The sequence below is a fragment of the Podarcis vaucheri genome, assembly GCF_965113315.1.
Source record: "Podarcis vaucheri genome assembly, chromosome: 17".
Lineage (NCBI taxonomy): Eukaryota > Metazoa > Chordata > Lepidosauria > Squamata > Lacertidae > Podarcis > Podarcis vaucheri.
Window position 1 is genome coordinate 2776208 of NC_138755.1, and position 26903 is coordinate 2803110.

The 26903-nt window shown below is 47.7% G+C and overlaps 3 protein-coding genes and 1 long non-coding RNA gene across 6 annotated transcripts in view; 1 reads left to right on the forward strand and 3 right to left on the reverse strand.

The window, feature by feature from the left end:
- Positions 1–26: 26 nt before the first annotated feature.
- On the reverse strand, positions 27–6451 carry HSD17B10 (hydroxysteroid 17-beta dehydrogenase 10). Of its 2 annotated transcripts, none has more exons than XM_082205903.1 (6): positions 6346–6451; positions 5767–5931; positions 5516–5680; positions 3193–3321; positions 915–1023; positions 27–421 (listed from the first exon to the last, which is right to left on the reverse strand). In XM_082205903.1, exons 1-6 carry the CDS (start codon positions 6370–6372, stop codon positions 231–233), a joined length of 786 nt encoding a protein of 261 aa, XP_082062029.1. In that variant the 5' UTR covers positions 6373–6451; the 3' UTR covers positions 27–230. The 2 variants fall into 2 exon arrangements, with proteins under 2 accessions (XP_082062029.1, XP_082062030.1); XM_082205904.1 differs by having other exon boundaries at positions 179–421; positions 884–1023.
- A 54-nt stretch (positions 6452–6505) lies between these two features.
- LOC309522562 lies at positions 6506–6825 on the forward strand. The gene is made up of 2 exons (XR_014215132.1): positions 6506–6611; positions 6757–6825. It is a non-coding gene; the product is annotated as an uncharacterized lncRNA (long non-coding RNA).
- A 1985-nt stretch (positions 6826–8810) lies between these two features.
- TSPYL2 (TSPY like 2) lies at positions 8811–13649 on the reverse strand. Its single transcript, XM_082205858.1, has 7 exons — positions 12998–13649; positions 12255–12332; positions 11975–12086; positions 11742–11881; positions 11582–11661; positions 10269–10375; positions 8811–9983 (listed from the first exon to the last, which is right to left on the reverse strand). The coding sequence occupies exons 1-7, from the start codon at positions 13634–13636 to the stop codon at positions 9871–9873; spliced, it is 1269 nt and encodes a 422-aa protein (XP_082061984.1). The 5' UTR covers positions 13637–13649; the 3' UTR covers positions 8811–9870.
- A 7663-nt stretch (positions 13650–21312) lies between these two features.
- GPR173 (G protein-coupled receptor 173) overlaps positions 21313–26903 on the reverse strand; it is a 30112-nt gene continuing 24521 nt past the window's right edge. For both annotated transcript variants that reach the window (XM_082205879.1, XM_082205880.1), the window contains exon 2: positions 21313–25172. In XM_082205879.1, coding sequence (XP_082062005.1) covers positions 23971–25083 — 1113 coding nt within the window. In that variant the 5' untranslated portion in view covers positions 25084–25172 and the 3' untranslated portion in view covers positions 21313–23970. The remainder of the gene's footprint in view (positions 25173–26903) is intronic.

Below are 26903 nucleotides of genomic sequence, written 5' to 3' on the forward strand. Positions count from 1 at the left end.
ACTCATACAGCAAGAGAAGAGGAGCATACAATTAATTCATTTATTATAGTCCAGATGTTAATCATTTGCTTTTGCTAACCTAGATTCCAGTTGAGGAAGCATAGCAGAGGCAGCTGTAATCATCAGCAGATTCAAAAGTACCATGATTATGGTCCAGTGGGCAGAGAAACAATCCCTGACTTGTGATGGGGAAGCAAACCCTCTCGCTCTTCCAGGGCCAAGCTTACAGTTCAGGGCTGCATTCGGATAGCCCCATCAAGCCGGATCACCTCTCCATTGAGCATGGGGTTCTCCACTATGCATTGCACCAGGTGGGCATACTCCTCTGGAGCACCAAGACGACTTGGGAAGGGCACCTGCCGTGCCAGGAATGTCCTCACTTTCTCAGGAAGTGATGCCAGAAGAGGTGTTGCAAAGAGACCTGGAAAAAACAAAAGCACACTCAGGGTTGCCCCAGTCTCTGTTCTTTACACTTTTACAATGCCTATTAAGCAGAGCATTGTGTGAGTGTGCCACAATTATTGAAGCACAGAATGCATTGCGGGGTGCAGAATTTAGCTTCCTAAGAAGCTTAGTTTTTGTTTTAAAATGAGTTTCTAGGACTTACAGCTGCAAAGATAGGTTCAAAAGTGCATGGTCAGCACCTGCTGAAATCAGAAATGTGACAGGTGGCTCAATAGGGATTCCAGAAGTTCAGTGCCACATACAGCCCTATGCCTATGACTAAATATGCAAGATATTCTGGATAGGACATGGAAAAGGCAAATTTGCATAAATGTATGCAGATAGCACTACCCCCACTAATGAATTCTGTACCAAGTTCTGTGGAGTATACAATCATGCCATTACAGCCTTGAGCACCCTCCAAGAGCACCTTCCTTACCCAAAGCCCAGATTCAAGGAAGGAGTGCTACCTGGTGCAATGGTAACTACTCGGATCCCCAAAGGTGCAAGATCCCGAGCGATGGGCAGTGTCATTCCCACAATGCCTCCTTTGGAAGCGGAATAGGCAGCCTGGCCAACCTGGAGAGGGAAAAAAAACAATGGCGCTCTAAACCCTTATTAAAGTCACAAGTGTTCTCTGAAATGCGTATGTGGAGGGTGTGGAGATTGTGTAGCACTGCAACAAGCCTGCCAGAGGTATAGGAAGCCTGAGCAGGGCAGGGCAGTAATCTGAAGTCACTCTTAATTGGGGCAGGGTGAGGGGGTAGAAAGCAAGTCACTGGAAGCCCTTAAACAGGTTTGGGGGGGAATTTCCTCCCAGCCCTCCATCCAAACTCCTTTAAGCAAGTGTGGGGAAACCGGCTCTCCAGATGTTGCTGAATTACAGCTCCTATCAGCCATACCCAGAATGCACAGCCAATGGCCAGGGATGATGGGGGTTATGGTTCAGCAACATCCAGGAGCAGACATTGGCCATTGTTAGGTTACCTTTTATAAAGCTGTGGGGAAACTCTGAAGGTAACATAACAATGGCCAATGTCTTTGGTACAAGACAATCCTTACTCTATTCCTTGCTGAAGAACATATACAGCCCCTTGCCTCAGGCTTGCTACACCTTTAGTCTGCAGACCAGTGTGGTATAGGAGAACAGGGCAGAACACAAGCCTGCCCGAGTATCACAGGCAAACCTGTAAGTCTCTCACTCTCTCTACTGCTGGGTAGAAGTTTTCTGAATCACTGGCTGCCTCAAAGCTAGAGGCTGGTCATCTTTGCGTTAATTCAGCTTTGATGCCTAAACCCTGCCTCTCAATACAGTCTCTTGTCATCTTGGGAACCAAGAGCAAACCTGTGATTTTTTTTTTAACCTTATGAAATGAATATTCCATTTTACTGTATTCCCCTGCCATTACACATTCAGAACGGGCACATATGTACACACAACCCAAGTAAGGCAACAGTGCTCCCAGAAATGCCATCAAAGCATTGTGGTCTGTCAAGTGCATCCCTTGTACAGTGCAGTAGAAGCTGGGGCACACATAGTGGGAGTACCTGGTGCTAATCCTGTCAATACAACATCTGCCCAACTTGGAGTATGGGTGGCATAGAATTATTATTAATTTTAATATGTTGATGATCTGTTTTATTGAGCTTGAGATACAAGATGTTTCCCTCTGCTCAGTAACTTACAGTCTCCACGTTCCGGGACAAAGCAGAGCAATAATTAACCCTAGACTATTCTACTGATAAGGGACGCGGGTGGCGCTGTGGGTAAAACCCCAGTGCCTAGGACTTGCCAATCGTATGGTCGGCGGTTCGAATCCCTGTGGCGGGGTGAGCTCCCATCGTTTGGCCCCAGCTCCTGCCCACCTAGCAGTTCGAAAGCACTCTTAAGTGCAAGTAGATAAATAGGGACCGCTTTATAGCGGGAAGGTAAACGGCGTTTCCGTGTGCTGCGCTGGTGCAGGCTCGCCAGAGCAGCTTCGTCACACTGGCCACGTGACCCGGAAGTGTCTTCGGACAGCACCAGCTCACGGCCTCTAGAGCGAGATGAGCACGCAACCCTAGAGTCGGACACGACTGGCCCGTACGGGCAGGGGTACCTTTATTCTACTGATGTTGTACAGAAGAAATGGGGAACTTCAGGTCTTCCAGACATAATCCCTGACCACTGCCCATACTGGCTGGGGCTGGTGGGAGTTGCAATCCAACAAAGACCTTTATGGTCCTGCTCTTCTGTAAGAATGCCACTAAGCATAGGACACCTGTGTGTATACTGCTTTAAGGTAGTGTCAGCTGGGTGTTGCCAACCAGGCCAGCTGGCAGTGGATGTGATCAACAAAAGGCAACATGTGGGCTAATACGTGCAAGAAGTCATGAACTAACAGAAGTCAAATAAATATTCCATCAACATGCTTAGAATGGTATGTAACCACAAAGAAACACTGAAGTTGAGGCAGAAAGCCTTTCCACAGTTCATATCTGTATCAAAGTTTGGTTGAGAATGAACGAGCCGGGTGGTGCTGTAAGCACAGCAACAACAAACAGCAAACAGAACAGTTCTTCCTGTGACTTCTTGCACGTATTATATGGCTTTTGTTTATGAATTAAGAAACAATTGATAGTGTTTAATAAATATTGCCAATACATTATTAGCCCACGTGTTGCCTTTTGTTGATCAGATTCTTTTGTGTTGTAACACAGGGGATTCCCTTTGTCTCATACAGCTGGCAGGGGAGGCTTGAGACTTACCTGCCCCTCAAAGGCAGCCACACTGGCAGTGTTGATGATTACCCCTCTGTGCCCATCTGAGTCGGGCTCATTTCGCCCCATCTCACCTGCAGTCAGACGGATTACGTTGAATGTTCCAGCAATATTCACCTGAGGAACACAGGCAGGTGGAAGTTATGCACCCCAAAGCTTGGCCCTTCCTTACCCCCTTCAAACCAATAGTGAAAGACATCACCTTTACTTCATCACATTAGAACTCTGGGTCTAGCAAACACCTGTTGTCACTCAAAATCATTCAGTCAAATATTAATATTAAACTCAATCGTTCCTTCTGATGGGGGCAGAAACAATACTGCCCAACACAGCCTTTGACATACAGCAAGCGACTATTATAATCTGGGCAGGAATCTGAAGGGCCTTGGAGCACAGGTGGTTTTTCCATCACTCCCTGTTGAATGTCATGGTCCAGGAAAAGAGGGAAATACTGGAAGGAAAACAGTGGCTTGTATGCATGGTGTTGTCAGGAAAGGTCTCTGCTTCTTTGAGAAAGGACTTCAGGCAAGAAATGGGTGGCACCTCATAGCGGTTGGCAAGAAGGTGTTTGCTCAGAGTCTCATGAAGCTGACCAGGAAAGCTTTAATCCAAATCCTGAGGGGCAGAAAGACAGTTGAAATGAGAACCCCCGGTACTGGCGATAATAGCTTCATTCACGCACAGGAAACTTGAGGTCCTGCAACAGAAACCTGCTAAAGGGCAGGAAACTACAAGAAGGAAGTAGCTGGAAGGAATGACTTGTTCTGCTTGTCTCTATACCAAAGTACAGAGTATGGGAAACAAGCAAGATGAATTTGAGTTCTTAATACAATATAGTGGACATTACTGAAACCTGGTGGGGTCGGACTCATGACTAGAACGTGGAAATTGAGGAGTACAACTTGTTTAAAAGGAATAGACCAAACAGGAAGGGATGAATAGTGTTATATGTAAAAGATTATATGCATAAAAACTGTAGGAGAGGGAAACAACAGTAACCTTATTGTGGGTGTGCTATAGACCTCCAAGTGAGACTGAACTGAAGATTTGCACAATTCCTTCCTAGAGCAGATTACCAAACATTCAAAAAAGAAAGAGATAATAGTCACAGAAGACTTCAATTACCTCAATATCTGTTGGATATCAAGCTCTGCCAAGAATGTAACAAATTCCTCCACTGCCTCACTAACAATTTAATTTCCCAGAAGGTAGAAGAAGCAACAAGAGGATCATCTATCTTGGACCTTGTCCTCACCAACAGGGAGTAACTGACTGATGAAATGGAAGTACTAGGAAACTTGGGAGGAAGCAATCATTTACTTGGTTTCATGATACAAAGGCAAGGGAAAGCTGAGTGCAGTCAGACATGTGCACTTTGGACTTTAAGAAGGCTGATTTCAAAAACACCATGAGATCACATGGTCAGAAATACTCAAATAGCAGGGAGTCTGAATGGTTGGAAGTTTCTTAAAGGTAAACTATAGGCACAAATGCTAACAATTCCAACAAAAACGAAAATTGGGAGGCACCAAAAGAAACCGGTGTGGCTGCAAAAGGAGCTTACAGAGGAGCTGAGATGTAAGAAGGAAATGCAGCAGCAAAAAAGCTAATGCTATTATAGGCTGCATCAACAGTAGTGTCCAGATCAAGGGCAGTAATAGTACCACTCTGTTCTGCTTTGGTCAGACCACACCTAGAGTCCTGTGTCCAGTTCTGGGCACCACAATTTAAGAATACTGGGTGCAAAGAAGGGTGACCAAGATTATTAAGGGTCTGCAAACCAAACCTTATGAGAAATAGTTGAGGGAGTAGTGGGTGGGGGGAGAGTTGAAATGGAAATGGAAAAAGGAGGATGAAAAGGAGTACAGTGGTACCTCGGGTTAAGTACTTGATTCGTTCCGGAGGTCTGTACTTAACCTGAAACTGTTCTTAACCTGAAGCACCACTTTAGCTAATGGGGACTCCCGCTGCCGCTGCACCGCCGCAGCACGATTTCTGTTCTCATCCTGAAGCAAAGATCTTAACCTGAAGCACTATTTCTGGGTTAGCGGAGTCTGTAACCTGAAGCATATGTAACCTAAAGCGTATGTAACCCGAGGTACCACTGTAACTTGAAAAGGAGCAGAGTATGGCACCTTGAAGAGGAACACTCCACACGACAACATTTTGTTACAGATCCCACTTGCTCAGTAAGGTATCTCAATTTTTTTACTGTTTTTGTGAGGCAAGAATTGTTAGGGAAATGGTTGGAGCAAGAACACTTGATGGCAAACCAATAACAAGAATGGACTAGGGTTTTCTTAATGCTCACATTAATAACTCTCTGGAAGTCTTCCAAGTTGTGAGGAAGGTCCTTCTTAATATTATAGGTCTTGACAGCCACTGCAATCCCAGCACAGTTCACTGCCACATCCACACGGTCAAACTTTTCCCGTGCCAGTGCTAGGGCAGCCTTCATGTCTGACTCTGATGTAACCTGGGAAAGGAGAGGAAACCACTTAGCTCAGCTGCTCCTCTAGGGGTACAACCTCTTTATCAAACCCCCCTTTGAAAAATCCCTACATCAGCCGGAGCAAAGATGCATCTCTCTCCCAGCGATTTGGCCACGCTCTCCCCATCCGACTTGGGCAGATCCACAAGCACAGCGCTGCCTCCCTGTTGCACCAGCCGCTCTGCCGTGGCCCGGCCTAGGCCTGAAGCCCCACCGGTCACCAGGCCGACCATTCCCTGGAAGTCAAGAGAATCAAGAGAAAATTATCCTTCAGGGCAAGCAGGAGTGCCAAGAGGTTCTCAAGGGTTAAATGCCTTCCGGGCTCAGTCACACCCTGAGGCTGCCCAGGCTTCCCTGCGCTTGAAAAAGGCGCCAGCGGTGCCCATCATTCCCTCCCCCCGACAGAGTTCCTGTGCTTCACGGGGGGGGCGGGGGGCGCCTGTCATAAAGCTCTTGGAAGCAAAGGGAAGAGCACCCCGTGGCACGAGGGCGCCTCCCCAGACACGCGCCTTCCTCGCGGCAGCTGCTTCCCCAGCATATCGGGAAAGGCGTCGCCCTCGGCTTCTCTCACGGCCCTCAGGGGCGCCGGCCTCGCTCTCGGGGTCGGGCGCCAGCCCCTCCCCCCGCCGCCGCCGCCGCCGCCTCCTCACCTTCACGCTCCTCAGCGCCGCCGCCATGTTTCTCCCCGGAGGCCCCGCCCCCTTCGCCGGGGAGGGGCCTCCGGGAGGGCGTGGCCGCGCGCGGCTTCCGCCCTTCGAGGAGTCGCCTGTTTCCGCCGGGACGGAGCCGCGCCGGTCCCGGGGGGGGGCGGGGGGCCTGCAAAGAGGCGCCGCCTCGGCGTGGCGCGAGCGAGGGAAGCTGCGGCCGAGAAAGGCCGGGTGTCCGCCGGGGAGAAGGCTGCTCAATTCCTCTAAGGGTAAGGAGGGGGCCGAGAGAGGATTGAATCATAGAATCATAGAGTTGGAAGAGACCCCAAGGGCCATCGAGTCCAACCCCCTGCCAAGCATACTAATACTAAAGTTAACATTTCTAAACTACCAGTCATCTCGTATTTTTTCCAGAAAATATCCCGTCGCTCAAGTTGCTGCCTTGTAGCCAAGCCATTGTTCTCCAACAAGAATGAACTCAAACATTCTAAAAAAGAAACAAAGGCAGGAGCCCTCAGAGCGCAAGAGGCGGCGGCTGCATAGTTGAACGCTCCCCACCTCGAAGATGTCTTGCGTCTTCAGAAGTAGCATGGCTAGTCTAAAGTCACTCAACCTGATGGGCTGACTTTATATGGTTTCAAACTCCCCCTGAACAAGCGGGTTTAGGATCTGGGCAGGAGGTTGGGGGAGGGCGCTGTTCCTGGACCCATCTCTGGGGCTAGAGGGCCAGGTGACCTCTGTGACTCAACCTTCTACCAACCTTGGCAAGACAGCTCCTGGCCCTGGCCACTGACTGTCGTCCATGCACTACTTTCCAGATTGGACTACTGCAATGTGCTCTATGTGGAGCTGCCCTTGAGTTTGACCTGGAAGGTGCCACTAGTGCAAAATGTGATGGCTCAACTGCAGAGTTGGGCAGAATATCACCATAATATTATGCCACTACTGAAAGCATTGCACTGGCTGCATTAGCTACTGAGCTAAGTTCAAGGAATTGGTGCCGGTATACCAAATGTCCATACAGTTTGGGACCAGGTTACCCAAAACATTGTTTACCCCTTATACATCCAGCTGATCACTACATTCTGCAGAAGAAAATCTGCAGATATCATCCTGTCAGGAGTTCCATTCTGCGCGATGTTGGAACCAGGCCTTTGGAACTACTTCCCTTTGCTTATCAGATAGGATAGGCACTGCCTGTTGCATTTTTGGCACCTGCTGAAGACTTTCCTCATTCAACTGAACCTTCTAAATGAAGATTTTTTTCCAAGTCAGTATCTGAATTTGATTTTTTAAAGTCTTTTATGTATGCAAGTTTTGTACGTGGTTTGTACTGCATTGAGAAATCACGTTGAGATGCTTTATTGGATGCAATTTAAAAAGAAGCAGCAAGCAAAAAAGCCCCCCCCCCATCAATGCACTCTTAATAAACGAAAACATGATTCCACTACTGACAGGCTTTGACAAGTGCCAGTGTTGCTGGTATTTGGCAGTTCAATGTTTGTACATCTTAGTTTAGTTGTTGAGAAATAGCCATCATGCTTGTAACTCGGAAACAGAAAAGAGATTCATCGGGCATGTCTTGTTTTCAGAAACCATGCTGGCTCTTAGTGATTACAGCATCCTTTTCCAAGTGCTCCCCTGTTCAAGGACCTCCTGTTATCAAATCAAGCTTGACTGGTCAGCAGTTACCAGGGTCTTTCTTCCACTTTTAGCCTGCCTCACCTGCTCTGCAAGAATTCTCAATTACAAAAGCTCTGTAAGCTCCTTTCGTACCCTTGGGTGCAGCTCATCAGGCTCCCTTACCACCTCTTTTTCTTTTTAAGGCTGCAGCTCCCTCCTTTATTTATTCTATCATTTATTCTGCTATTACCAGGTTGGGCACTGCCTTCCTTTTGGGTGAAGACTGAGGCAAAGTAGGTGTTGAGCAGTTCTGACTTCTGTTATCCAATAGGATTTCTCAGTCTTCTCCATACAGAAGATCTATGACTTGCTTGTTCTTCCTCTTGCTTCAAACACATCCAAAGAAACATTTTTATCTTATATTTAACCTCTCTTGTAAGCCAGAGTACTTCATTGCACACTGGCAACATTTCCCTATTAAAGTTCTTAAATCCAAGTCCCATGTGTGGGGAGGGGGCTCTTTAGGGACTTATTCTGAAAATATTGTGGCTGGACATGCTGAACCTGCACTCATCACCCCTTTGAGGTGCAGCTTTTACAACCAATACCTTATCAGCCCATTTTTCAAATTTCAGCAATCACCTTCCCACATTTATTCACTCTCCTACTGCTCAACACTACTCTTTTCAACAAAGTACTGCAAAGAACTCTAATGTATAGTGCAGACTGAAGTATGTAGATGGAACATGCCTATTTGCATAACTGTGTTCTACACATTTTCTGCGAATAGCTGTGGCTGTGGACCTCCAACAAGCATTGGTGGAAGAAAGGAGCCGCACACCAAGTTGGAAAGCTCTCTGTATATTAAGTGCTTTTTTGTAGTAAAAAAAAAACAAACGTACAAAGTCCTGATACGAAATATACAAAAAACTCAGCCAAGGAAAACAGTTGCCTTTCTACAAATATCAGTAGCATTGCATAGAGCAGCCTCCATGGGGATAAGGATAAGGAAGGGGTCCAACCAGGTATGATGCTTTAGAAACATTGCTAGGAAACTATGCATAATTACATAGTTAAAGGGTGGGGTGACATCACATACATGTCTATAGTGCCATGCTGCTGCAAGAAATATTCCCACACCACCACAGTACCCCAGAACATTTGGGAAATCCCTGGGCACAAAAGCAGAGCACTTCAGTCCTCCTCCCAGCCAGCCATTCTTTTCCCTCATACACAACAACCCCAAGCAGAACATTGTGCAACTAGGGAGCTGTTATTGCTTCCGCAAAGCCTCCAGGTGCAAGGCCTGCATCTGAATCAGCAGGGACCATTTTAAACCCATTGAGAATTGGCAGAGTACTATTGTCAGAAGACTTCCAAAAATGTTGGGCCTTACTCTTTGGGGAGGAAGCAGGGTAAGGGCTATGTTTCAACTGCAGGAGGCACTAACTGGCCTATAGAGGGCATTCTAAAGCTGAAGTGTTTACAGGATGAGTAGAATCCTCACAGGGAGAAGTGCAGGGAAGGTGTGAAAGTCAGCAGCTTAATAATGCTGAATGGAAGAAAGAAACCCTGAGCTGTTTTGAAAAGGCCACTGGGCAGGCTATACCCTGAGTAGCCAACAGGGGACAGGGCAAGTATGCATATAGCCCCCATGCAGGCAGGTAGGAAGAGATGCTAAGCATCAGACAATGGGGATGGGGGAGTGCTGGTGTGTGGCAACATACACACCCCCAGGGCAGGGAGGAAAATGCAGTCGCTGCAATAAATAAAGGTACAAAATAACCAATGTGACTGCTCCTGAAACTTCCCACCACCATATCCTGCCATGTCCAAGTGCAATTGGTCAAAGTGCCACTGAGGTCACCATGAGGAAGTCCAACCAGACAGTCTTTCCATAATGATCTAGCCATCATCTTCTGCCTCAGAATCTTTCCCATCTGGCTCCTCACGGAGAGAGGAGCTGGGACCGGTAACACCCTCTTCTTGGCCACTCAGGACCTCTTCCACAGCTTCACCTGTATCAGCAAAGTGGAATACATCAAGATACTTCTGATCCTAGCCTACCAACCAGAACTGCCCTTTCCTTCCCGTTTCTGATTTTCCATTGTTCCTCAATCCCATTCCCTGGCTTCTGAGGTAAGCTAGCCATCTATTCCCTTCTGGATCAACATCTCCCTCCTCCCTGCCCCGAGCCCTGACTTGCCAGGACGATTTTTCATTTAGCATACTCTCTTTGATGTCCAGAAGCTGCCACAATTTTTTTTTTTTGGGGGGGGCAGCCCTATTCCACCACTACTTACCTCGCCCACCCTCCTCCTCATCCATGATCTCATGCACATCCGTCGCATCCTCTTCTTCACCATCATCATCTACAATCACCACAAAGTCATCACCATTCTCTGTCTCACTAAACATCAAGGGAAGGAGGGAATGTGTCACCATTTATCCATCATTTTCAGCTGGCCTCCCAGCTACAAATTACAAATCCCTCTCTTCATAAGTCAGCCTCCCTGTGACTTCATGCAGTTTCTGCTGCCACAAAACTTGACAGAGTTCACATACACACACAACAGCAGCTTTCTATTCTTGCCCACAGTATCACTCCTACCACAACCCAATAGACCCAGTGGCCCAGACTGCATGTCATGGTAAAACATAATTAAATGGTTTATCATTCATGAGCCATGTAACCAACCTCTTCTACCTTACTCCTCTGTACTAGCACAGAAGTGAAACAAACTACAATCCCTGTCTTAGCACTATGTCCCAACGTGAGATCATGGTTTGTTTCACTCAAACAAAGTATGAGCAGTTTGGAGTAAAATAAACCCATGATACCTGGTTCTGATGTAAAAGCCAGGGATCATGACTTGTTTCTGCCATATGCTAGCAAGGAAGAGTAAAGGAGGTAGGACTGGTGCATTCACAGGAAACCATTATCAGTACTTTACTTTTCTGTTTCATATGTTCATTAGTAATTATAAATGGATGCAAAAAAATATTAGGCCACCTTGGCAGTTTCCAAGTTTTCATTTCTGTTTACTAAACAAAATAAACATAATAAAAACACTACAGTGTTGTCAACGCCCCCCATACGAATTCTTTGGGTTACGTGCTCCGCTAACCTGGAAGTAGATGCCCCTTGTTGCAAACTTTGACCCAGGATCCGAGCGGAAATCACACTCCGGCAGCGCAGCAGCAGCGGGAGGCACCATTAGCGGAAGCGTGCCTCATGTTACGAGTGGTTTCCGGTTACGAACGGACCTCAAGAATGGATTAAGTTCATAACCGGAGGTACCACTGTAAATTAGATTCTGTGTGGAGTCCCCAATCTATGTGTGCATCTGCATTTTATTCTGATAGTTCAGGAAGTGGCTTTTTTTTTATATAGTTATACAGATATTTCTTTCCATGATAGTGTTTATATGGTTTGTCATGGCCTTTGGCTAGTACAATAAACCTTGCTTACTTGCTAAATTAGATCACTCAGGCATCAGACAATTTTAGATGCTAATTACCCTTATTTGCATAGGAATCTTTTTCCAATTCATTTCCCCCCTGGAAAACACAGTGGGAATAAGGCCAGCAAAACAACCAACCAAATCATCCTCACCTGTCTTCTTCACCATTTTCACCACCTTCCCCCATCAAGTAGTACTGCAGCGGATTAGGCCAGAGGTCCTCTTTAATTATCTATAAGAAAGCAGGAAAGAGTTTAAAGAGTGTGGCTATAAGGATGCAAGGAGCAATTTAGGACAGGGTATACTATCCACCTCGGCAATACGGTCCCCTGCTGGGAAGCTGTGGTCACAGAACCAAGTGAAGAAACTGCGGCCAAAATTCTTCCGGCCATGTGCTATTGGATCCTGGCTACGCCACCAGCGGATAGGTGTAGAGTGAGACACTAGTCTTCCTGGAAAGGATGGAGACACAAATGGAGAAGATGTGAGCAACAGCACATCATATCTGGGGTTCTGTTCCCATAAATATTGTCCCTACTGCATACCAGATGAACCACACTGGAACTCCTTCACAATGACCTCATTCTGGAAGTAGGGGTTGCTGTTGAAGTAGAACTTGATCTTGCAGCCTGATTTTGCATGGGTGAAATCCTCAACCTGGCATATCAAAGAATGTCAGAATCATAAGGCTAGCATGAAACCTTTGACCCACGGCACTGTCCTTCAAACAGAAAGAACCCAGGTTTCCAGGCTGCAATTGGATTCCTTCCCTCCATAACTTGACTATCTATCAATGCCCCCATGCACCAGCTTTGCTGAAGTCACCTGCAGATTGGTCATATAGCTCAGGGTGTCTTCATCCCGGTCATTGATCATGGCTGAAAGTTGGGGATGGTTGAGAAACTGTAAAATTAAAGTTAAGGAAGGAAACCGACATACTGCAGTCCAAGATTCTGGTAGGAAGGGGTATATACAAATATAGTTAATAAATAGCAGGAAAATCTGAGACTGTACTTCTCACATCCATAGTATGGAAGAGATAACTATCTATTATTGAGGAACTCTCTTCCTCAAGGGTCTTGCCACATCAAGAAAACGAACTCCACTCAACTACTTTCCTGAAAATTTGCATATAAAAATTGCAATTCCTAGTAGTCTGCTAAAGCTTGTCATTTCCTGCCAAGGCAGAAGGACAAGAGGAAATCCAGAAAGGCAGGAATACCATATTGAAGCCTCTGGAAGCAATTTGCTTCTTGCTGGCCAAGACAAGATCCAGCGCTCATAATAGCCCAACAAGAGAGAACTGCTTTCCCAAGGCTCTGGGACAGCGATACAGAGGGCCTTAACTTTCAAAACCCAGGGCACTCTTCGTCTGCCTAAGACCTCGGAGAAGCCTCGGCAGACCTCTTGGGGCTGGACAGAGCAGTCACCCTACTAAGCGCCCGTGTCCCCTTCGGCCCAGCCCCGATTTCTCCCGCTCCTGCCCACCCTACCCAGTACAAACAGCACAATCCTCATTTTGCTTTTTATTTGATTCAAACCCCGCTTTCTTCCCGGCGGCAGGATACGGCCGTGACCCAGAAGCCGGGGATATTTCGGATGATGAGGTTTCTGCGCTCCAGGTGCGGGCGGCGCATGTGGCCGAACTTGGCCTTGAGCTGGGCGAAGGCGCGACCGGCCTGCTGGTTCACCGCCTCCAGCTCCAACTGCACGGCCTCCAGCGCTTCCAGGTACTGCTCCGTTTTGCGCGGCGGCGGCCTCCCTCCGGGCTCGCCTTCCTCCTCCTCCTCCTCCTCCTCGTCGTCGTCGTCCTCCCCCACCGAGATGACGGAGCACTCCTCCTCCGCCTCGACGGGCCTCCGCCTCTCGCGGGCCTCCTTCCTCTTCCTCCTGCTCTCGCGGCCGTCGCCCGCCCCGGGGCTGCCCTTGGCCTCGTCGCCGGCGGCTCCCGGGGTCCCGGCGGGGGAGCTCGGAAGGAGAGCGGCGGCGGCAGCTTCGCGCGCCTCCTGCTGGCCGGCCGCATCCTCCGGCGCGGCGGCCTCGCGCGCCTCCTGCCGGCCGGCGCCGCCCAGGCTCCCGCCGCCGCTCCAGGCCGTCATGTCGGCCAGCGCCTGGGCGGCCTCGGTTTCCTTCTGCGACTGGCGCGCCGGGTCCAGACGCCGCTGCTTGGCGGCCGCCGGGTCCCAGGCCCCGCCCTCGCCGCTCATGGCCGGCTCCGCTCGCTCCTCGGCGTCGCCCGAGGCCGCGCGCCCAACCGCCGCCGGGACCGCGGGAAGGGGGAGGGGCGCCCCACCAACGGGCCTCGCCAACGGCCCGAGCGCGAGGAGCTGCGCAGCCGCCCCTGGTTGGTCCCCGGCCAGCGGGGGCGGGCCAGTGACGACAGAGCTTGCTCCCTCCCCGGAGCTGACTGGCTGGCTCCCACGTGGCAGGCAGGCGGACACTGATAGGTCAACGAGTCTTTCGCTCGCCCAATCCCTGGCGAGGTCTTTTCTACGGGCCGCGTTTCGGCGACGTACGAAGCATCTCGGCTCTCGCCTCTGTCGGGGGGAGACTCTGGGAGAGGCGCATGCGCACCAGGGCTAATCGGGCGCAGGCGCCGAGGGACGCGAGAGAAGGGCGCGCCAAAGGCCGCTGCGGGCGGAGGGCGGGGAATTCGAGCTCCGGTCCGAGAGGCCGTTTCGCTTGCGTCTCCGGTGTCCCTTCGCCTCACAGAAGCCCCGCGCGAGGGAGACGCCTGTTCCCCGCCGGGCTCGCCAAGGACTCGGAGGGAAGCGGCCCCGGGTGGTCTGGGAATGTTGTGTCGTGGAGCCCCTGAGCTCGACAGGGCAGGATACAGGTTTAATTAATAGAAATATAATAATAAGGTGCGAAGAGTTCGGAAAGGACCTCTCCAGGATGCGTGAGAGGACATTCAAAGGGCCACTCTGACTCCGTGTAAAGTGATGGAAGGGCGAGGATGGCGTCACGTACCTGGGCAGAGGGGAAAGGGACGAGCTGCCTTTCCAGTTGGGAGGACAGAAGGTAGGCAGTTTCTGGACATTTCGATGCCTGATGCAGAAAACACATGGCAGAAACCCTGGCAGAATGTTGCAGTTCCTTCCAGACTTGGGAATAAAAGGGAGAAGACATAAGAAGCAAACAAGAGACAGTAAAGGAGGCTTGTATCCAGGACAGAAACTGACATGAGGAGGCTGCACTGGAACTCAGTAGAGTGTAAACACATTTCTTTCAGGAGCAGCCTTGGCTCTTTGGTGGAGCACATCCATGGAAAGCGCTTCTGCACAGAATCTGGAAGAACCATTGTTAGAATAAACTACAGTGATACTTGTCTGATTCGGTCTAAAGCATGCGTCACAGACAAATACCCATGCAGTTTAGTGATCATGGAGTGATCATAGAATTGGAAGGGAACCGGAGGATTCTAGTCCAACCCTCTCCAATGCAAGAATATGCAGCTGTCCCATATGGGGAATTAACCTGCAACTTTGAGGCGTCTCACAGTAGTTCTCCCAGATCATATGTAGAGGTGTTCACCATCTATGCCAGGGGTCAGCAACCTTTTTCAGCTGTGAGCCGGTCCACCTCCCTCAGACCATGTGGTGGGCTGGACTGTATTTTGGGGGAAAAAGATAAACGAATTCCTATGCCTCACAAATAACCCAGAGATGCCTTTTAAATAAGAGGACACATTCTACTCATGTAAAAACATGCTGATTCCCGGACCAAAGCGGACCAGATTGAGAAGGCGATTGGGCCGCATCCAGCCCATGGGCCTTAAATTGCCTACCCCTGATCTATGCCCTTGCTGGAGGTGGCAAGGATTGAATCTAAAACCAAATGCATGTGCTCCACCAATGTGCTGAGGCTCTTTCCAAAAGATTTTTTTACACTCAGTTGGATTTAGGTCAGGAATTTGTAGAACACTTGGACTGAGTGGGAGTGACCGTAAAATGAGGCTGAAATTTCTTCCAGTTCCTCACTGCTGTTTATTCTCTGGATCAGTAGACAGAACACAAAAGCAGTGCATGGCATGCTCTCGGCTGCATCTGTATGTACTATAATACACTAGAATGGCAGCATTATCTCATAATTCTGAACATTCCTGGTGCAAGTATATATGCCGGTGTCATTCTTTTAAGAAACAAATTACAAAATAATACAAAGGAGTGATCCCTTTTTACTCATAACTAAGGCGCTGTGGTCTAAATCACAGAGCCTAGGGCTTGCCGATCAGAAGGTTGGCGGTTCGAATCCCCACAACGGGGTGAGCTCCTGTTGTTCGGTCCCAGCTCCTGCCCACATAGCAGTTTGAAAGCACGTCAAAGTGTGAGTAGATAAATAGGTACCGCTCCGGTGGGAAGGTAAACAGCGTTTCTGTGCACTGCTCTGGTTCGCCAGAAGCAGCTTAGTCATGCTGTCCACATGACCCGGAAGCTGTATGCGGATAAACGCTGGCTCTCTCGGCCTATAGAGCGAGATGAGCACGCAACCCCAGAGTTGTCCGTGACTGGACCTAACGGTCAGGGGTACCTTTACCTTTAAGTACTAATCAATTCAATGGTGCTTACTCCCAGGTAAGTAGGGTTAGGGTCATAGCATTAAATCTCCATCAACTCCAGATAAAAGGATCTTAGGCAGCAGTGAGATAGTTTTTCCTGAGGACCGGGAGAGCTACTGCTGATAGAAGGAGACAGTACCTGGCACCAGAGATCAGTATCTGTCTCAGTGCAAGAAAAATCTGTCCTGATGAGGCAACTTGATGAAGAGGATCAAGAGGCATTTTTGGAATAGCCCTTCATTTTTTACCTGGGCTTAGAAATAAAAAATAAATGTAGTATAATAAGGCACCTGTTGAGGAAGCTGAAAATATCCTATGTGGCAAAGAGTTTCCCCCTAAGAGTGCATGTATGGTGTAGTCTTACAGTGATGTTTGTGTAGAAAAGGAATGAAGTGAGTTTGTTGCAGCTGGAGTGGCATAATAGGAAAAGGAAGGCTTCTGTGGGAGCAGGTTCCACAAGGTGGCAATGTGAGCACAGGCTATGGAAGCAGGTTTTCATTTTATAGTGTGCCTGTTGGGGGTGCTGGACCTGTAGAGAAGAAGATGGAAGCAATTTTCTCTTAGAGATTGCTTCTAGTGGTAAAGGAAGTATTATGTTGCAAAGAACAAGGACAAGAAGAGCAGGAGTGAGTTCACCACATTTAAAATGTCCCTTCTGACTTCCCCAGAGCCCTCAGATTTTATCGTGGTGTCTCCAAGGAGTTACTGAGGTAATATGCAAAGCACTTGGGACACTCAAAAATGTCATTCTGTACATGCAAATAATATTATGTTAAACAGAGAACTTGATTATGGCCTTTTCAGCTACAACTAAGAATAAGTTACTTTTTAATGTAGATTACATTTTCAACGATTAGGGTTATCTTTGAAATCCAAATACTGATAGTAATTTCACGTGAACCTTTTTACACCTTAACTCATTTTAGGATTTGCCCACAATTTCTATGTAGAGATTTGTTTTTCATCTAGCTTAGAAGTAAGTACTGGCTACTCCATTATGCTGGATGAAGAACATTGTCTGACAATACTTAAATATGTTAAAAATAATAGACTCCTGTACCTCATTTGCATCTCAGCCCCTCACAGAAACTGGCACAGTACAACTTTGGCCTTTTAAGCTAAATGTTGGGGGAAGACAGAATTGTAGGGCAGTATAAAGAGAGCTTCCACTAAAAAAACCAGGGACTAGTGATAGTATCTAGGGGTGTCAGTGTTCCTTCTGAATTATAGGTGACCGTTTGGTAGGTAGGTGAGTGCCTTGGCAGCTTGAGTTTGTGCCATACCTGGATAGGAGCAGGACGTCAACAGGTTTGGCTTGTGGTCTAGAGATAGGTCTCCATTCCTGCTTCACTGTCACACAACATTCCTGACCTGCTTCCAGGTAATGCCATCCAAAAACTTGTGAGGCTGTAGCATATTTGCTGTATGGCACCCTTGAATGGCACTTTTACAATTTAGACCTGTGATCTACTTGCCAGGGCCATGAGGCAGAAGTCCCTAAGGTGGGGCCCTGTGGGGCCCCTGGCACCTCTGGCACTGGCAGAGAAGCAGCACTGGCACCAGCCCTGATTTCTGGCAAGATCTTGGTGAACTCACAAGATTTATGTGGCATCTCATGAGATTTCTGCAACGTCTTGCAGGAAATTAGCTCAAATGTTAGGTTCTTCAGGAAGAACCAGATGCACAAATAAAGGATGGAGGACACCTGGCTTACTAGCAGTGCATGTGAAAAGGATCATGGGGTCTTAGTGCACCACAAGCTTAACATCAGTCAACAGGGTGATGCAGTAGCCAAAAAAGCTAATGCTCTTCTGGGCTGCATCAACAGAAGTCTAGTGTCCAGGGGATGGGACTTGAACCAAGGGATTCAAGTTACAAGAAAGGATATTCCAGCTAAACATTCAGAAAAACTTTCTGACAGTAAGAGCTGTTCAGCAGTAGAACAGCCTCCACGAGAGGTTGGGGACTTTTAAGCAGAGGTTGGGTGGCTATCGGCCATGGGTGCATTGCAGTATGACCCCTGGGTCCCTTTCAACTCTACAATTCTATGATCCAGCTTTTGGAAGCAAGAATTCTTCTCCCAGGGTTGATTTGTGGAAAGCCAAAGAAGCAGTTGGATGATAGGGAGGTTGTGCAACCAAAGCTTTGTCCTTGTCAACTGGGATTCCTCAAGACTGAAGCCCAGGCAGCTCTGAAATAGAAGTGTTCTGTACAGGCTCTAAATTAATTGTCAGCTATCCTGGTGGTTGGTAGTTTTCATTTACATATGCTAATTGCCCTAAAGATAAGTCATTGTGATATTGATCACTGCCTGAAACAAATGTTCACATTAAAATGGGGGGGGGGGTTGCCTAGGGAACACAGGAAACGGGTTAAGGCAGTTTAAAGCCAAGTGGGTGACTGCCAAGCCAATAGGATACCAGATGGTATAGGCCTCAGATTAGCCTTCCCCCATAGGGACTAGAATTTCATCTCTTGTCACTGCTGTTTGCCTCAAATCCTCAGGCTCCCTTCCTGTGAAAGGGAGCTCCAAGATCCTGCAAGCTTCCACTCCAAACCAGATGCAAGGAATTCATTCAGCTCTGCAGTCTCCTTTTCTTCCTTTAGCACACCATTGTCCAAATAGCCTCTCCTGCTGATAATGTTTTTTATAAAGATCTTTTTGTCTTTGCTAAAATGTGGCTTACATTGGCATGTTTTCTCCTATGATGAACACCCCCCCACAAGTTGCACCTTGACATCAAGCAAGTGCCTTTGCTGTACTGTTGGGGGCACCTGCCCAAAAAGATCTCTTTCAGCAGGCTGACCCAGATATGTAAAGTTGACCTGCATTTAAATACGTAATTTTAAAAAATAATGAATATTTTAAGCTACTGGTTTTATTTATACCTTGAGGGGTTTTTCAAGGTTAGAAGAAATAAAAACCAAGTTTCCTGTGCTAAATTACATTTATGTCCTACCTTCCTTCTCAAGAATGGAAAGTGGCGTATCCCTCTCACCAATACAGCAGTTCTGAAATGCCACACAGTTAAGAGCATTGTAGCTTTTCCCTGGTCACCTCAAAATGCAGCAGAGGATGGCAAGGTCCCTACAGTTGTGGGGAAACCTGTTACATTTATAGTGCAGCACCAACACATTTTGGTAAACTGCTTGGAGGTTTCTTTACTATCAAATTGTATATACATTTTGATTGATTGAGAAATAAATAAATATTAAGAATGAATGCAGTCTCTCTAAATTCCGTGTCAACTTTTCTTTGTTTTGTGTCAGGTTTGCCAGCTTCTTATTTCAAGATAGGTGCTGTGGATGGAGCCAGGTTGGCAGACAGGGAAAATCTGGTGGAATGTGAGCAGAGCATGTTAGGATGGAGTCCAGCAGCTCTGGAGACCAGGCAAAAGCAATACACCTTTTCTGGGACTGGCTTAACTGGCTATCTGCCAGAGCATGTGTTTCCTGATTGGGTTGGTAAAACAAAGTACAGTACAGCAAAGCAACTCTAGCTTTCAGAGTTGGGGCTTAAGTGCCAGAAGAGACATGGCTGCCTCTGTTTGAGTAAAGATATTAAGGAGACCCACGGGATGTGAGACACCCTTCTTCCCTCAGCTATAGGTTGTCGCTCTTCTGTGTGCCTTCTGTTGGTGAGGTGAACATTCATCCCCATTTGTTTGTGGGGCAGCCAAATTTGACATTACATCAAGTGTTATCCTGCTCATCCTAGGGCATTTCCCCATCAACTTAACACAAAATGTCCAATCTTTTGGGGGAGTGGACTTGTTGCATAAGATTCCCTACTCAACTGTAATTGCACATTTAGAATTTGCTGGCATGTGATCAAAAATAGCAGTATGGAAGTGCCCATATAGAATAGCTTTTCTAGAGAAGACCATATTTATACACTAGGGATAGGCAATCGCAAGTCATGGGCCAAACGCCTTCATAACAATACCACCCTGGTCCTATGGCTTTTCTCCCTGTCACACACCTAGCCAGCTCTTGTGCATTTGGACCAGCAAGAGAGGCTTGGCCCTGCCTCTTTATTACACCCTCCCGCCACTTGCTGCCAAGTAGGAGACACAGGAGCCTGAGGGGAGGGCTCAGCCAAAGCCTCTTCCTGGGGTGGAAGAGAGACTAGCCACCCCTATGACTAGGGTTGGGCTGGGCTAGTGGTGGAGCCCCTGTTGCTGGGCCCAGTAAGAAATCATTGCCAGCCAGGTTTAGATGGCTTCTGCCAGGTGATCAAGACCTTTTTATTTACAAAAGCTTTTCAAATGTTCAGTTTTTGCTGCCTTTGTCATTATGGGTTTATTATTTTTTATTATTTGAGAGTTGGGGCTCAGGCCTTCCTGGTGATAATTTTGTGTTGCATCCACAATCATAAAGGCTGATTGGAGGTATGGGAAAAGTGAGAGAGAGAGAGAGAGATCTTCTGTCTCACTGGCCAGGGCATCCACATGCAAGTGCGTTAATATCATTTGCCCCTATATTGGGGCCCCAACACTGAAAGCAGGTGCAAGGGGGCTCCCATGTGCAAAGTTGTTTATTGCATTAAATCCCATCTGGGATTACAGCTGAGAATTCCCATTGGGATTGTCAATTTGACAACATTTCATCCTGGCCATTTGCCAGAAGAGAAGTCTGCAAAGTGACAATTCAAATTGTGGGGTTGGTGATTCCATTATTTCCCCACGGCTGAAGGGGACACGCTGCTTATACTCCAAGGCATTCTGTCTACGTTTTAAAGTGCTTCCCATCATAGAGGAAAGGCACTCTGCACAAAAGAAGACTTTCACTTTGCAGTCTTGAACTTTCACTGTTGGAAAAGGCATTCTGCTCTGTCAAAAGCACCATCTGAACACAGTAAAGGTGGCAACTGTAATCCTTGTGCTCTTTAACTTTCCATTGGTCAAAATTGAAGTTTCCAAGAACTCTGATAATATTTTCCAGGTTCAACTCACATGACATAATTGGGGCCACAGCACAGGGAGAGAGGAATTAAGCATTTTTCCTGTGCAGGTCCCTCCCCTGGGGGAAATTACACCCACCCGCCCCCCACCAGTTGTTAGAAGCAGGGGAAGGGAGGGCAAATACCCACAACATACCTGTCTTTTCTCCCTCCATACCTAATAGTTCCGGGGGGGGGGGCAATTTCTATCAAAGAAGTAGTGCAGTGCAGGGGAAAGTATAACACATGCAGGGCTGCTTTAAGCCTAGAAACACTGCTGGGAATTCTGACCGTGGATCTTCCATGTCATGTTAGCCCTCAGCGAAATGTTTGTATTCCTTTTTTTTTTTTTTGCTTCTGACTCAAAAAGAATCACCCAGGAATTTTGCATTTCATTCCATGTTTTTTATATATTTATATAAAAAAACAAAGGAAAGGAAAAGAAAATGAGAAAATCCCCAGAAAAAGGAGGGAATGGAAACAAATTTGACACAAAAGGGGGTGGTGGGGCAGGATAGAACAGAGTCCCCACCCCAAAAATCAATTTCCACCCCTCAATCCAGTCATTCCCTACCCACCCCAAGCTGCCCCCATCTGAAAGAAGTTCAGAAGCGTATGTTGCAGGGGACACACATCCATCCATCTGTCCTGTGCCCCCCACCCAACCCTCCCTCTCCCACTAAAGTTGCAATTTCTTTATTCAATTTCCTTTTTAAAAACAAAAACATCTCAACTTCTTTCAAGTCTCTTTCCAGAAAAAGCATCCTGGAAATAATCTGTGTTCATCTCCCATAATTTTTCAAATACAGTTTTCTGCAGGGTGGCCATAATGCTGGCCAGTGATTTACGGCCATTCAGTGGGTGCCGGACTGGAGGATAAGACGAACAGTCTTGTCTTCAGAGGCAAAAGTCAGCATCTGGGTCCTTTGAAGGGGAGCAAGTGGGAGGCAGCCCCAATCCCTGCATCCCCACCTGGTTCGCGATGTCCCCACCCTCCCATCCCTACACCCACCTCCCAAACTGTGCTCTGCTCCCAATACTTTCCCTGACTTATCCCTCCACTCATCCTCCTCCATTTTTCTCTGACGTTACTCCCAGCAGTGCTTCTTCTAGGCCTCATTTCTCAACCACCTCTTTCCTCCTGAATCCTCTCTCCCCTCCCCACCCCATGAGGAGCACCTCAGCATTAACAATAGTCCCATTGAATTAGGATGTCCCATGTCTCCCCACCTTCACTCCTCAAGCAATATGTCTGGTAATTCATTTTCTTTTGATTTTGGGAGTACCTGCCTGAGGCGTAAAGCCAAAATGGGACCGATGGGTATCACAACTAAGGGTGAACCCAGCAAGCTCAGGACTCCCAGATTCTCTAAACTTCAGGCCCCATTCATCTGTTCAGATGAAAAAAGAACCAGGAGTTCCAACCCCCACATTTCCCTTTCTCTTTAATAAATAGATAAATAAATAAGCCAACCACTGCAACCCAGAACTGGAGTCCTCTCTCCCACTCACTCTACCCAGTGTACCCCTCTTCTCTCAGAGACGGCAACACTTCCTCCCACACCCCCTTTTTCGAGGCTTGACTCCCTTCTTAGAGACACTAGAACAGCCTTTTTCTGAGCCATAGGGCTATTTACCCTCTTTCTGTCAATGACCCAAAGCACAGACAACTTGTCCACTGGAATAAACCCAGAGGTACGAGACAGCAGCTCTGGGAAGGGTGAGCTTTCCATACATGATCTGGTATTGTCTCACAAGAACAGTGCAAACAGTTCTATGATGTGACATGGCAAGGGGGAAGCAATGTGCAGTGTGATCTGAATGTGTGAGAATAAACGGGTGGCGGGAGCATAGTGGCACATATGCCTTGCAACAGTAGTGTTTTTGCTTTCCATTTTAGCAGGGCATGTGCCATATTGACATCGTTGCACATGATTCTCCTGTGGTTTCCCTACACTTTCTGCAGCCTTGGATGCTCTCCACTGTCTGCCTTGCATGTTGATGTCTCTGCCTTCTCCCACTCTTCAGGGAATGCGTTAGGAGGATTTCTTGGTGGCTTCCTCCTCCCCCACACCCCACCCGCATCTTCCTGCTTGCATTGTTCCAGGGTGACATGGTCTGCAGGGCCTTGGATTGGTTGCTGCCATGGCAACTGAGGTGGGGTTTCCAAGGCTCCCTGGTTACAGCTTCTGACTGACAAGGAGCCAAGTCAAGGCTCGCTCCATGGCATTCCCTTAAACAGCTGTGTCTACTGCCTCCTTTCCTCCCCCGCCCCTCTATCCTTCCTTTCCCTGTGGGGCCCCCCTCAACTTAGCCTCAGACTCTGAGACCATGTGGAATGGATTTAATTGATGGGCTGAATAACTGAATGGGAGAGTTAATCTTCTACAGAAGCAGATTCCATCATCAGAGCCCTGCTTCCATCAACACCCTCCAGCTGTAAAGCCAAATCAGCCCTGCTGAGCATGAAGTGGTTTTGCTCCAGTGAGTGGGATGGCTTTGGCTTCACTCTGGGAGATCCAAATACAAAAATCTGGCCTCTTTTCAGTGATGCCAGACACACCTTTAGAGCTGCTAGATCAAACACTTTGAAATAATGGACACAGAAGTTTCTGGTGTTGGTTCTATGGAGTTTTGCAGTGTCTAATTGAAGCAACTGGATAGAGTTTGTGGGCTATAAAAAGAGGAAAACTCCATGATGCACAGGATATTTTGTACCCCTTCTAAGCACTGGCTGGAACACTACTGGGGACCAGTTACTGTCATCGTATAGCTTTGGATTTACCCCAGGGGAGCTGAGACCAGAATCCAGCTCTGATCTCATTGTAGTTAATGAGTGGTTTTGGATATTTGCCCTGGGATAACTGAAGCGCTCATAGTCCATTGTGACACCAAGTACTCTGGGGAACCATGGCCAAAATTGCAGGGGAAGCAGAACGACCCATCTTTTGGCATCTTGTGTGATATATAAATAAGAAAGAAATGAAACTCAAATTCAGTTTGGCACAGGCAGATGCCTTCTAGCCAACCCTTGGCACTCCTCACATCACACAATAAGGCTCTCTGGGCAGTTCAGGCTCTGTCCTCCAGCAGGGAATGTGGGTGATCAAGCCCTTCTTGAGGTCCTTGTTGAGTACAAAGCAAACTATGGGGTTGACAGCAGCTTGGGCAAAGCTCATCCAAACAGCTGTGGAGAGGTAGCGGTGGGGGATGCTACAGGCTTTGACAAATACCCTCCAGTAGCAGGCCACAATGTAGGGTGACCAGAGAACCAAAAAGAGCAAAGTGATGACGTAGAACATCCTGCCTAGCCTCTTCTCAGCCTTGAATTCTTCCATGCCCAGCAAGCGCCGGTTGGCAGCGTGAGCATTCTGCCGGATGCCCAACAAGGTAGGAGGCATGGGGCCACGGCCAAAGCCAGCAATCCAGTTGGCTGCAGCTTGCCCAGTGGCTCCCGGCCCATGGAACGTCCAGTTTTGGCTGATAGCTGGGACCATCTGGACAGGCTTCATCTTGCGATGGCGGTACTCAAAGAGAAGGAGCTTGATGTAAACCACGTGGGTTGCAAAGATCAGCACAGCTAGCATGAGCATGAAGCCCAGGGTGTCATTGGCTTTGAAGTAGCGGTGCTCAAAGATGCACTGGTCCTCCTCACGGATGAACTTGTAGGTCCCAACATCGAAGACGGGTGGGAAGGCCATGGCCACGGACAAAGTCCACACCATGCAGATGACAGCCACGCATGTCCAGAAGGTCATGCGTTTAGCATAGAAGCGGTGATGGGCCACAGCCATGTAGCGTGTGACACTGATGCAGAAGAGGAGGAAGGCAGCATGGAAACAGAAGAGGACAGCCATGAAAGCCACAATCTTGCAGCTCAACACACTGTAAGTCCAAGCAGAGCCGTGGCGGATTGAGACGAGGACAAAGGGGAAGCAGACAGCTGAGCGGATCACATCAGCCAGGCACAGGTCCAGCAGGAAGTAGTAGGGTGCTTTGTGGAGGCCACGCTCTTTCAAGACCAGCAGCGAGAGGGACAGGTTCCCTGCCAGACTCACACAGATGATGAGGCCCAAGAGCAGCAGTTTGGCATAGGTGGAGGCTGCGTGGGGCGCTGAGCCATGGGCTTCTTCAGTCTCGTTGGCACTGGCCATCTTTAGGTGGGGAAAGGAAAGGGGGACCTGGCTCAGCGGCGACGTGCCCGGTGATGGCCCATGGCCCCAGTGCTAAAGGGGGGCATTGTCTGTGGGGAAAAGGTTGGAGGAAAGGGGAGTAAGGAAGCATTAGTTCATGGTAGTAACACAAACTTTTTCCCCTTTCCCTTTTTTTCTTTTTAAATACTATGTTCTATATGAGGTCCCAAACCTGTCCCAAATTCTCTGAAATAACTACAGGTGTTTTGAAATTCAAAGGAGAGATCCCCTTCTGCCTCCTGGAAGGAAAGGACAAACATCTATGACTGACACAAGGATTTTTGTCGGGCTAAGTGGAGGGATGTCTACACAAACTAGAGAGCCAGGTGAACCCTAGAACACCCTGTGATGGAGTTGAGGGCTCATGTTGAATTGTTACAGTAAGCAGCTTACTGGTCTGCCTGCTTGGTTATATATATTATATTCTTGTCCTCCCCTCCTTTTGAGGAGCTTATCATACATGAGCTTCCTCTTTATTGTTACAACACTCCTATGAGGTAGATGAAACTGGGAGAAAGTGACTGGTTGAGCTGGATTTTCACAATATTCATTTCCTAACCAGCTAGTTCCTGACAATGTGGCCAAGTCAAAATGCCCTTGCTCAATCTGGAGAAACACGTCATCTTAGACAAGAAATAATCCTTTTCCTTTCCCTACTTCACTGAGCCAGCTTTGGACATGTCAGGGATAGCATCCAATTTGATGGTCTTGGGACAAGTCCCTGTCTTCTCAGCCTCCATCTATAAGTTGAGAAGAATTGTGTCTTAACTCACAAGGCTCTTTTGTGAATAATTAAGATAAGAACTATGGCAACTGTTTGCATAGTAATACTGTTATATCAGCTGAAGTTGGTTTGACTGTAGTTAGTGCCCTCTAGGGAAGTGATGGGGAACCTGTGCCCCTCCATCTATAGCTAGTCCCAACTCCCATCCTCCTTGGCCACTGGAGCTGATGGGAGTTGGAGAGTCTCAAGTCCCATCCACCAGTCTAGAGTGAAATGGCCAACTATTCCAAAGAGCCAAATAGTCCTCAAAACACATAGCTGAGGCTCCCTCAAAAGATGGTAACCTCTCCCTCCTTGTAGGTTTTCAAGAGGTGGGATGGTCATCTGTCCTGGATACTTTAGTTGAGATTCCTGCATTGCAGGGGGCTGGACTAGATGACCCCTGGGACCCTTCCAAATCCACAATTCTACAATTCATAAAACACACCCAGTGTTAATCAGTCAGTCAAATATTTTTTAATATTAACCCAAAGTCATGGTCACTTCAATATTCTCTATGGGCTGGTGGTGATGCAAAATGAAAAGCCTGTGACAAAGGGCGGGGGGGGGGGGAAGAGAGAAATTGCCACCAGTTCTAGCAGGCCCACACACATAGGCCATATCAAGAGGAGACCTGTGTAACTGGGATCCCTAACAGAATTCCCAGGGTTCTTTGGAAGAAGCCATGACAGTTAAACGGATATGAAAAAATACACAGATTTGGAAAACATTGCTTAATTTTGACACAGGCCAAGGGAGAGATTGTTTCTACAAAGCTGCTTGGTACGTTTTGAGTCACATACACAACAGTCAGAGAGTCACAGAAGGAAAGTGCTCTAAGAATGACCTCATGTTTATTGCACTTGCCTGGGAGAGAGTAATCTCTCTAAATTTAGCACTGCAAGTTAAATTTTTATATATATAAATAGTTGATGAGTTTACAATTTGTAGATGAAGACAATTTCAGCTCAAAATGACAAGGCAATTTTGTTAGTCAATAGTAACTACACTCTCAGTG